The sequence below is a fragment of the Pinus tabuliformis genome, chromosome 1_1 (assembly GCF_031772625.1).
Source record: "Pinus tabuliformis cultivar Carrire ecotype Pingquan chromosome 1_1, CPIR1, whole genome shotgun sequence".
In the NCBI taxonomy this organism is placed as follows: domain Eukaryota; kingdom Viridiplantae; phylum Streptophyta; class Pinopsida; order Pinales; family Pinaceae; genus Pinus; species Pinus tabuliformis.
In genome coordinates, this window is record NC_142297.1 from 113159031 (window position 1) to 113171439 (window position 12409).

At 41.1% G+C, this 12409-nt stretch overlaps 1 protein-coding gene across 1 annotated transcript in view; it reads right to left on the bottom strand.

Annotated features, from left to right (window-relative positions):
* Positions 1 to 519: 519 nt before the first annotated feature.
* Positions 520 to 12409, bottom strand: part of LOC149211904 (uncharacterized) — a 64281-nt gene continuing 52391 nt past the window's right edge. The window contains exon 2 of the mRNA XM_089388510.1: positions 520 to 1329. Coding sequence (XP_089244636.1) covers positions 520 to 1329 — 810 coding nt within the window. The remainder of the gene's footprint in view (positions 1330 to 12409) is intronic.

Genomic DNA, 12409 nt, shown 5'->3' on the forward strand with positions numbered 1-12409 from the left:
TCAGATGGTGGCAATGGTGGTTAAAGGAGATGAAACCAGTGGAGGATGGAAGAAAAGAGTGGTTGCATGCCTCCTCAACAGACTTCAAGCTTCAAATCCCTCTCCATAATCGATTCTGGCTTGCCCAAAGGCTCTACAGGATGTTTCTGGTAGAAATACAGAACTTCCTGTAGAAAGTCCTGTAGCTTCCTGTAGAAGGTTGAACCATGATTAGATTGTGTCCGAACCCTGAAAAAATGAGTGTTCATGGAGGGGATGGATGTGAGGATGCCTGGGAACTTGGTAGGGACCCTTTTGCTTGTGTTGGGAGGCCCCCTTTCTGCATTGTGTACCTGCAACCTGCAACAATTACCAGGGATTAAACTTGTTTTTTTCTCTCTGTTTCTTCCTTGTTTCTCTTTCTTGCTTTTCCTATGATGGTTTGCCCTAGGTTTTCTTTCCCTTAGCTTCCTTACCCTTAGTTTTCTTCTCTGCCTCAATATCTTGCTTCCTCACGCTCTGTTTTGGCTTGTGCACTGATCAGAATGGGAATTCTGTATATGGTTTCCTCCCCAGAACGTGGAGGACAGTATCCCTCAAGTGTTTGTTCTTTGCAAACCATTCAACCAGTCCTGTCATGTTTTTCACTCTATCGAGTCTTGCCATAGAAAAGATAATGGGCTTTTTACGGTCATTCAAAATACACATGTGTTCAACTTTCTGTTTAGGATTGAACAAGAGTTCCTCAATTGAACCATGTAAAGAAGTAAGACGATGCTGCTTCTCTGTATAAGGGAAATAAATCTGCATGTCTGCTCTAGGAGAAACAATGATGAATTTGGGATCAAAAACATCAATTCCATGAACCACACGATAAAGACTAGGAAGGGTGAAAGCAGTGCGGCTCTCATACTGTCCAACAATATCCTTGCTTCCGGCAATCTCTTGATATGTGTTGGTGATAATAAAATTTGCATGATTCATTGCAATTAGATCTGCAGTAAACTGGCAAGAGAAATGAGATGGCCGTGTTGGGCGAGGAAAAGATTCATTGAAGGGCTCAAGGTCTAGCTCCCATGCATATTTATCCTTGACACTTTCATCCACAAGGTGCTCCTTGAATTCCAAATATTCAGCCATAGAAAGAGATTCATTGAAGGGCTCAAGGTCTAGCTCCCATGCATATTTATCCTTGACACTTTCATCCACAAGGTGCTCCTTGAATTCCAAATATTCAGCCATAGAAAGTTGTTCAACAGCAAGTTCATCAACATTGACACAGACATAATCCCACACACCAGGCCTTGGCCGTACTGCAAGAACAATCCATGGTGGAAGAATGATGGCCTCCTGTGTGGACCTTAACACATCTCCAAATAGCCCATCTTTGAGCGTTTGAAGTTCATAATTCTCTCCCAATACCTCTATTAGTCCATCTAATAAATGATGAGGCTGCCAAATCTTCTTCCCTTGTGCTACATATCTCTCTTCAGGCTCCAAATTTGATGAAGAAAAACTCGGGATTTTCTGCTCTGGAAGGCTTTGCTATACTTTCCCGTAGGACTTCTTCCTGTAGAAATGCCTGTAGAGTGCCCCTGCGCCTCTGAGAGAGCCTGATACGCAGCAGAATATTGAAGACATGTAGAAAAACTCAGTGGAGGATGATAGGTTAACCGATTGTGCACACTTCAGTTGAGGATGTGGAAAGTGCAGATGAATAGCAGTTCATTAGTTTCAGCTAAGCCGTCTTTAATTGCTGCGTGATTTGTGGTGAGGTGGCAAAAACATGTGCGCCATGCAGATGGAAGTGCTGCCACAAATCATCACATTTCCTACCTATGATCACTCCATCAATCACGTTGAAGGTCAAACAGTCACCATTACCTGTTTCCCAATTTCCTCCTGAGATGGCTGAGCGCACGTGTCTTATTCACCCACCGAGTGCTGTTGAACTGGATGAGGGTGGCCAGTTAGCTGGCCACCGATTTTTGTAATCCCAACCATCTCATTGCTCATGTTGTTTCTGAATTACATTCATGCAATCAGAGGAATGAGTTTTAGTCACGTACCTGAAGTCAAATGGTTGCTGTGAGGTGCTTTTTGCTGCTGCATGCATCTGTTTCGGTGGTTGCATGATGGATCCTTTGTGCTATAAGCTCTTTGCTGTCTGATGTGTGGTTATTTTTCTTGTGCAGGTATCCTCTAGCCGAATCTAAGCTGCAGGAGTTCGTTTCCACGTTCAGATCTGCACCCTCAAGCTGCTGCTGCTGAATTTTCACAGGACCAAAACTTGTTTTCGCCATTGCTCCCGAACGATAGATCGGATCGATCTGAAACTTGCTGAGCATGTTCCTATCATCATGATGCACCTCCCATAGCAAAATTGAGATCAATGGATGCACAGATTTCGAGAAAAATGGAAAATGGTTGAAGATTTTAGAGATCAATTTCTCGGAAACCGTGCATCGGAATCAGCTGAAACTGCTTGGGTAGGTTACTATCACCCATATGCATCTCCCCATGAAACAGGTTTTGAAATGGATGCACGAATATGGAGAAAATGCAAAAATGGCTGACGGTGATGGAGGCAGATTTCTTGGAAACCGTGCATTAGAATGGGCTGAAACTGCTCGGGCATGTTTCCATCATCCCTATACAATTCTCTGTAAAACGGTTTTTCAAATGGATGCATGGTTTTCAAGTTAGGGAAAAAACAAATTCTGTTCTATGTATTTTTTTCTTCAAAGCATTCTGCAAGTTTTTGCATGGAAAGAAAAGCTGAGCTTGGGCTGTGATGCAGGCATGGAGATGATGGAGGAGGAGTTTTAAGATTGCAGGAGGACTTCTGAACCCTTGCAGAAGCTATCATGTTCGCCAAACCACCTTTTTGCAATCCATTTTTAGCTTCTTGTAATTTCTACAGGAACTTCCTGTAGAAAACACAGTTTTCATAAAAGAAGCACAATGAGGTGGAAAAAATGATGGAAAAGGGTGAGGAATGGAAACATGGATGCTTGTAGGCATAACCAACAGATTCCAAGCTTTAGATTCCCTTCCAAAATCAAATCTGGCTCGCCTGAAGGTTCTACAGGATGTTTCCTATAGAAATACAGAACTTCCTGTAGAAGGCACAAAAACTCCTTTGTCTTTGTTTTGAGTGATCCTCCTGACCTGTAATGTCCTTCTTGCAACCTGCAATTATTCAATGGAAATTAGCTTTATTTTCCTTTTCTTTTTCTCTTTTTTTTTTTTTGAAAACAACTAGGGCGCCTCATGGAGGTTTTCACCCAGGTATCTTATTCTCTTTTTATTTCCTCTTCTTTCCAACCCATTGACCGCCTCATGGAGGTTTTCGATCGATGAGCCGATCTAAGGCACCTCCGAGGAGGTTTTCACCTTAGATCTTTATTTCTCTCTTATTTTCATTTTTTCTCTTTTTTTCTACCCTACCCTACTTGAAAAACAAAATCATTTTCAAGTATAAGAATACTTCCAATGGAGCCATGTGCACATTGAGATTAGAGACAAAATGATGTGGAGGCTTGAAATGCATGCTTTGACAGCTATCTGGATCTTAGAGACCAAATGATCTGACTTTGAAGGGACCAAACATAGTTGAGGAAGAGAGTACTGCTGCAACTTAGTGACGATTTGAAACCATATCTCAATATAGCTCTGATATCCTTGGTCCTTTTGCTGATCTGGATCATTCTTTGTGTCACCTTCTATCATGACCTTCTCATCTTCCTCTTTTTGCTGATTTTTCTCTTGATTACATGGAGGATTTGATGGTAACCATGAGGGAACTCTCTTGATCTCTGATTCTGATCTCTTCTCTTCATCAAGAGCAGCCCATGGTGCTTTGATCTCCTCTTTTGAATCTTCTTTTGCCTTTGGTCCTTCAATGTTGTCAATATAATCTCTGATTTGCAACACTCTTCCTGAGCTATGGTGAAGATCATTGAGCTCATGAGGAGTCATTTGGACATGTTGTGCCTCAGCTTTGCAATTGGATGGAGCTACTCCATTGTATGGTTTTGGGAATGGTGGTACGGGTAGCTGAGTGGGGATGTTTATTTGAGATGGATGTGGATGGGGTTGTGGTTGGGCAGGCATTTGGGGTTGCCTTGGTGGAGGAGGAGGCGATGGTTGTGGACGAGCAGGTGGTGGAGGAAACGAAGCGGGAGGAGTGTTGTATTGGGGTCTCCACCCCTGATGAGGTGCATTCCACTGAGGCTGTGGCTGAGCATAAGAGTGAAACGAATGAGCAGCTGGTTGGGCATAATATGGATCTATGAAGGAATAAGGAGGAGGTGTGAACCAAGAAGGATGAGCAGGGGGACCCCAAGAAGGCATGAAAGTGGCTTGATAGGGTTCATAATAGGTCTCGGATGTCCCTTGCAGTTCCTGCTGATAAGATCTAGGTTCATGTGGCCTCCTTTAGTTCATATAGTAGAGTGATTCAGTGGCTCATTTTGCCCTCTGATATGCAGCTTTGATTCCAGGCAAGGAAGGGCACTGATTCGTAGGATGGTATTCTTCACAGACGAAACACACTTCTAGGGAGTGCATTGGACATTCGTCCCTAGGATGCCTTCTAGTGCACCTGGGACAAAAGATGGCCAAAGCCCTCTTGGCTTCCTCTTGCTTCTTTTGGATCCACAGGGTATCCAATTGCATGGCAAGAAACTGCCTCATATCACTCTTGAAATCTTCCATCTGATCTTCAAATTCGTCTTTGGACAAGGTGCTGCTCCCAACATTTCTGCTTGTAGCCATTTGCTCTAGAGGAATGGTTTCTTCTTCTTCTTCCCTTGAGGTTCTTCAAATATGTCTTGTTGTCCACCTAAGGGTTCTTTAATCACAGCCATCAAAGAAGAGAGAATGTTGGCTATGTGAAGCAGTGGGGGTGTTGTGCAATCATTTTTCTAACTTATCTCTACTCCTACAAGGCATGAAATGAAATCTTTTTGGTTGATTTTTGCTTTTTTCAACTTCTACCTGCAAAACTGAAATAGATTGAACTGCAACTAACTATCTTGCTAAAATGAAAATGCGGAATTGAAATGAAAACAGGAAAGGACTAATCTATTTTGCTCAAATTAAATTGCAGGAATGAAATGCTAGTCTACGCTTGTAGAATTGAAATGCTAATCTACGCTTGCAAAAATGAAATTGCGGAATTGAAATGCTAATCTATGAAAGCGGGAAATGCTAATCTACTTTTGCATAAAGGAAATTTCATAATGGAAATGAAATAAACTACTTAGCAGAAGATTGTAATGGAAAATAGAAGAAAAGCGACAATCACCAATACTCTGACGCTTCCCTGGCAACGGCACCAAAAAGATGGTGGGCTCCAGTATTGTAGCAATAATGCTGCAACTCCTGGGACTCCCGTCTTTACTTTTATCAACCCGGTAGTTCGTAACAAACTTGGAAGCGACGGTGCTGTATGCACAAGTACTAGCTCTTGCCGTAGCTGTTACTTGGTCAGCTGGCACAAGTCCACTAGGGGCTTAAGCCAACTTCTATGAGCTCTTAGAAGAAGCTTTTTAACTGATGGATGAAAGCTAACTCAAAGGAAGCTAATCTACTTGCGGAAAGAAACTGAAAGCCAAAAAGAAATGCAAACCCTAGCAAACCCTAGCAAACCCTAATTCTACCAGCTAGTCCTACTGACGCAAAGGAGAGCATGCAAACTACTGACAGACATTCCATTACTTCTATGAAGGTAAAATACATGCTTCTAGACTACCTCTATCTGAAGAAAACATCTTTTTTTATTTTTGAATAAGTTGTTAGAATTATCATGCATGTGCTTTTAAATATTTTTCTACTGTGCAGAGGTGGATTGGCGAGAGGAAATGCTTGGAGGAGGTCGGGAAGGTTTATAGAGGGCCTAAGGGGTCCCTAGCACCCTTCCAGAGAGTTTCACAGAGTTTGGCTATCAAGAAACCTCATTCGTGAGGTTCTACAGGAAGTCTGCAGGGGTTCTACAGGATATTCAGGAATTTCTACAGGATGTTCTGTAATTTTTCTACAGGATGTTCAGAAATGGGATTTTGGAGCATGGATGGAGGGAAAAAGGTGGAGGAATGCGTATGCAGGTGAAATAGGGGTGTAGGGAAGTTCAAGACTTGGGGAATGGAGCTGAGGAGTGGCAAGGATGGTGGGATTTGTTCAAGGAAGACTGAAGCAATGTTGCACAAAAGTTAGGGTTTTGGGAGCAAATGGAAAACGTGAGGCAAGGATTCTAAGTAGAGGGTGGAGTGGATGGTACTGATGGAGAATAAGCAGATGAAGAAGTGGTACAGGTGCTCTGCAAGTCCCTTTTCCAATCTGAACCAACAAAGACTTGTAAATTCAAAGACCTAGTTACGTTGACCTAATATGCTAGATGTCAGTAAAGAGAATGAACATAAGTGTGACCTGCAATGAAACCATGTATTTTAACTCATGCAACTAAGAAAATGGAAGTCTGAACTTGTAACCAACTTCTACACATGAAAATCAAACACTAGTGATTGCATGGCAAAGCAAAATCAGTGTTTTTGTGGGCAACAAAGTCATCCTAGTCACAGCTCCTGATCCCACTTAGGGAGATGTGAAACCACAGATGTTTGATGGCCCTTTTCTTGAATATTTTTATGTTAACAACCTATCAACTAAATCTGAGCTTGAAAAGCTATTTTACTCATCAAAAACAACCTAAATAATAAAACAAGATTTATATCTAAATAGCAGATTTTATTCCAAGAATGCAGCAAAGACACATGAAAGTAAACAAAGGAGGTACTGGGCGCTTGAGATGGGCCCAAACCCAAGAGATACAGCCTCCTAAGAAATATTTAGAGCTGGCGCAAAGCTGGATTCATCTTTATTGATCAAAGGAAATGTTACATTCCAAAAACTGTCCACAAGGAGAACTTGAAAATGTGCTGAAAGCAAAGCTAATCTACTGCCTAAAAATCGAACTACAAAATGACTACAAAATGAATACAAAATGACTATAAAGTGACTATAAAATGACTAACTACTGGCTAACCAAAATGAGGCCCTAAGCCTTCTTATTTATACAAATTGAGGACCCCAACAGTCCTCCTAAACTTTAGGGACTCGGCTGCCCAAAACTTGTAGTTAACAACAATCCTACTTGACTTGCTTGGCTGCCCTTGTGATAATCGATTTGGTGGCCCTTGAACTCCGAGCTGATGGTGGAGAATTCGAGGTAAGGGCCCATAAATGAAGGGGACACCTTCTTACAAATTCTCTCCCTTGTTCTCCCACAAATTTGGCTGCCAAGTGCTCATTAAAACCTTCAATTTTGTCTCCAAATTGACCAAAAAGGCTACACAAAGCACACATTAGACTTGTTGGCATAATGACTAACCCAATTCACTCTATTAGCATAAATATAATAAAAAACATGCAATAAACGAATGATAATGGTGGATTAAGTCGAATTAGGAGGTTGAATGAGACCAAATAATTATCCATTTTTGGGGCTCATCAATATGATCGGAATAGGGGTTATGGGGGGAAATTTTGTTTAGGGATATGTAGGAGGGTTTGGGGATTTTATAGGGTAGGGTTTTGGGGTTTACATTGACCAATGAGTGGAGAGATAGGGAATATGGGTTTAGTAATGTTTTAGGGTAGGGAAAATAGGGAAAAATGGGATAGGGGGAAGGGAACAATGGAAAGGAGTGAAAAAATGAGAGGTGAAAGAGGAGCCTTGGCATCAATACCACAAGTTTGCAACCCTAGCAACAATGGCTTTGATGTTTTCTAGTGGTAGGTTTTAGGCATTTTTATTGCAAGTATAAACGACCATGAACCATCACTACATTCCATAAAATTTGATAAGCAATCCAAGATATAGAGCCTACCAGTCAATTTGAAGGGTTTCAAAATGATTGGTTGCAAGTTTGGCACAAATTCGGGCCTCTGTAGGTATGCGCCGCGCAACAAACCCAGTGCGCCGCACAACAAACCCAGTGCGTCGCGCTTGGTATATGCATCGCGCCCATGTTAACTTTACATTGCGGGGTCACGCTCTGTGCGCTGCGCTCCCTATGTGCGCCGCGCCCCTCTGTGTGTGCGTCGCGCTCCTGAAAACGACTCCAAACTCACTCCAAATGCGTGCTTGCACTCTTACACTCACTTTGCAATGTTTCTCTCTTCCTTGTTGTTCACAATGACTTTGTTTCTTGTGGAAACTTGTATATAAAGGCCTGGAAGTCATGGGTTTGATTTTTTCTTCTCCAAAACCCATTTTGCTAATGTTTTGTTTTGACACTTTTCACTGATTTAATGCAACACTGAATTTCACTTTTCCCTTTGAATTTTTAGCTAAAATGATGAAATTTTTTGGCACTTTGGCAGGAATCGCATGACATGGCGTTTGGCCAAGGAAACCATGACTGTGCCTGAAGAGATCAACCGGAAACTTTTTTTGAAAATTATCACAAATGACACACTGTTTGACTTTTCTTCAAAACAGATTTTTGAAGAACAATCGTAATCTATCAACATGACGATGAAATTCTTTAAATCATAACTTTGTAAGGGCCTCCCTCTGGCCTGCATGGCTTTATTGGACATGTTTGAAGACCAATTTATCTGATCCCTAGACCTAATGACTGAAAATGACTCTCGTCCATTAAACGATCGAACATTGACTGTCATGGACTTTAGTGAACCTTGACAAAAGACTTGAGCCAGCAGGTGCCAGACATGAGGGGAATTGACTAACAAGACCTTTTCCGTCATATTATGGCATGCCCCTAGTAGAATGTAGCTAAGTGAATGGAGCGAGACACCTAAAAATGAAATGCAAAAAGAGTTTTGATCTTTGAGGAGGACTGACAAGACCGACTCTAACATTGGCTCCAATGGGGGATGGTAGCTCCCTGGAGGTGCCAAGAACTGTAGATCTTTGGGAGAGCAGACAGTGCCTTCATCCATTGGGCTACAGAGTCCATTATTCTGACAAACCAACATGACTCAATTTATTGACTGAAACTTGATTGAAACTGACTCAATGCAAACTGAAATGACTGAAAAACTTGACTCTAACAAACTAACTCAAAATACCAAGACCTGAACTTAAAACTTAAATCTTGGTGGTAGTACATGACCACATGTGTTTCTTACAAGACAATATACCATCAAACTATATCAAAATGCCAATGTAACCAATCAAGCAAATGCCTTGCTGATTGATTCTCCTGATCAGATCTCCTGGTCAACAACAGATACTGGTAATTGGGCATCCACAAACACAGTTGACCATGATCTCCTTCATCAAGAATACTGCAATAATCACCTTCACTACTGACTGCAATAGATTTGCCATTGGATCATGAAAAACATGAAGATTTACCTCTTGCTGAGGAAACAAGACGTCTTTTTCTTTTGATTCTGATCTTCCTTCATAATGTACTTCAGAAAAAGTATGGTCCTGGTCCTCAAAAATTTCTGAACAAGTGGATGAGTAGATTTCCTCTTTAAATAACATTTCAAAACATGAAACATAGGAAGAAGAAAGGGAATCCCGAATGGTCTGGTCTGCTGAACTCTGAATATATTGTAGGTCATCTTCATATGATATGACAGCCAGATTGTCTTTGCATCCATCAATCATGAGAAAGGAAACTTCAAATGATTCTTGAAACCCAACACTAACATTTATATCATCTACCACAGATTCATCCAGAGAAACCCTTTTACTTACTTGAACAAAATTTTCATCTTGTTGTTCATGAACAGACTGGATTACCTCTTTATGAAGGCTTCGTTCTGATGACATGAGAACGTTTGGATTCATAACTCTGTCTTCTTTATTCCAGATGATTTCAGCAACGGGGTTCCCTTCATGAGATTCAGCACACTGTATTCTTCGTCATTAAAATATGATTCTGTATCTGAAATAACTATCTTGACATTATCACATTCTGGAATTAGAACTGGACTTCCTTGCATGCTGTCTTCTTCTATGGACAGATCTGAAACGACACTTTTTCTTTCATCACTTTCAGCCATATGGACATCTTCAACCTGCTGATCTATAAAGCTGTTTACAGGACTGTCATCCTTTTCAGCAGAGGAAGAAGTTCCACCATCACCTTCTTGACCATGTGCACACTGCAGATCTGTGTTGACTTGAGCTGTAACATGACCGTGCAAGAGTTGATCTATCTCATCTTCAGACCGAGGAGATAATACTTTTTGTTGTCTTCTGCTCAAACAGTGATTTTCTTCATTAATTTCAAGTGAAGGTGTATACAAATTTTCCTTATACAGCTGATCCATTTCATGTAATTTCTGCTGACTGTCAAGATGCAAAACTCCTTCATCTTCCACCGTACTAAGATCTTGATTCTGCTGCAAATTTTCATGATCGTCTTTATGCTGCTGAAGTGGTTTTTCATACAATGCTTCCATGATTTCTCCGTCCATTAAGTCATCACGCCCATAGAAATTCTCAAGATCTTCAATAAAACTATGAACATGGCTACAACAGTCTTGAACTAAAGCCAAGGATGGATACGATTCTTTATACCTTTCAAAGAATATTGTATGAAAATCTTTTCAACAATAAATAGAAGCAGGTGGCAAACTTTCATACCAAGATCGGGCTTCGTCTTCCAGAGTAGCCATAAACATTTTCATCAAACAGTCTTCAGGAAAATTGATCTTTAGTTTATGCACATGAATGTGAAATTTCACTAGATGAAGAGCAACGTCATTACCTTCCACATTTCTGAACATAGGCAAATTCTGAAGCCAATCCACCTTGGGCATTTTATTCAGAAAACCTCGGATGTGATCTCGGCTCATGGGAGCGTGTCTTCTTGCAACCCGCTCCATTTTGAAAATCTCAAAGCTACTGATCTCTTTGCAGTGGAGTCACCATCAAGGACTGATTGCTGGATTCTTCAATGAATGGAGTCGCCAGGTGAATGATTTCAGCCTTCTTATGTCTGATCGTTGTTCACCATCAACAATCAGCTCTGAACTTGAGATATGTACTGGGGCAAAACAATCTTCAAGCAAACCATTTTCTTCCTCAGTGGAGTCGCCACTATGTTAGCACCTAAATCTACCTTAGGCTGAAGGAAGGCAAAATTCAGGGTAACCACAAACCATGCTTAGTCTGGTAGCTAGCCCTACCAAAATAGGAGAGGGCTCTCTCCAGGTCACGCTCAGTGAAGAATAAAAAATATGGTCTGAGATGACTTACAATGAATATTGATTTAGGCTAGTAAACAAATGTGACAGAGGTATTTTGATGAATGACTGAGTTTTCTGGGATGTGTGGGGCCGAGGAACAGCATGAGCAGAGAACTTAACTCAAAGACGCAGATTATTTCGTGAGGCAAGATAGGCGGAAAGTCTAGCAATTAGATTTTGAAATAATATGAGGTGGAGAGATTGTTTAAGAGTGTGAAACGGGCATACATACATGAATCCTTTTCAACAGAAGAAAACATAGAACGTGAAAACTATCCCAAGGCATAGCAGTGCACTGAATTCTACCTTTTTTACTTAGAAAGCTTTCACTAGAAATGAATATGAATGAAAATATGAAACATAACGAAATACATATGAAACATAAATAAGATACATTTTCTAAACCCACGCCACAGGAATCTCATGAACCAGAGCTGCAATATTTCATTAATTCTTTGTCAAAATGTACAGTGAGTGACTGGGTGTCTCTCCCACAGTTTCCCAGAAATTCCAACCCTTTACAAAATGACTCTCAATACAATAAATAATATTTTCCATGAGAAGTTCGATCAACCCAGGAAGTGAAGAGCCAACCATTAGCAGTTACATTCAGTTTTCTTTGAGGACCAATTAGAAAAAAGAAAATATGAGCATAGATTTTTTGGGTGGCTGTTCGCCTTCATTTGGTCACTTGGATAGAAGCCAAAAATTCTTTTTAAACTTTGCCTTTGATGCCGAGAAAAACTTATTCCAAATGAGCGGGCCCACTTGGATAAAATTTCGAATCGAAATTTCGCGAAGCGGGCGCGATTTTGGCCTTGCGTGTCTGTGCGCCGCGCCAAAAACGGTATGTGTTGTGCTACTTTGGAGCTGGTTTTGAGGCCCTTGCCGAAGTCCAAATTGAGCCCAAGTGTGCTTGTTAAAAGCCATGCCTGTCTATTCTCCAACCCAAGTGGAATTTCTGAATTTTGTGTCCATTTGCCCCTCCAAAACTTCAATCTCCAAAGACGGCTTCCGGTGTGTCAAAATAGGGGCAGAGAGGTCATTTATTGGGTGTTTTTGACCTCCTGAGGACTCAAAACTGGCCCAAACTTTTGGGAAATGCACCAAAAGTCATGAGTTTCCATGGAAAATCCAAAAATTCAAACCATTTGTCATTTGGGGCTCCCTATTGTAAGTGCGCGCCAGGTGG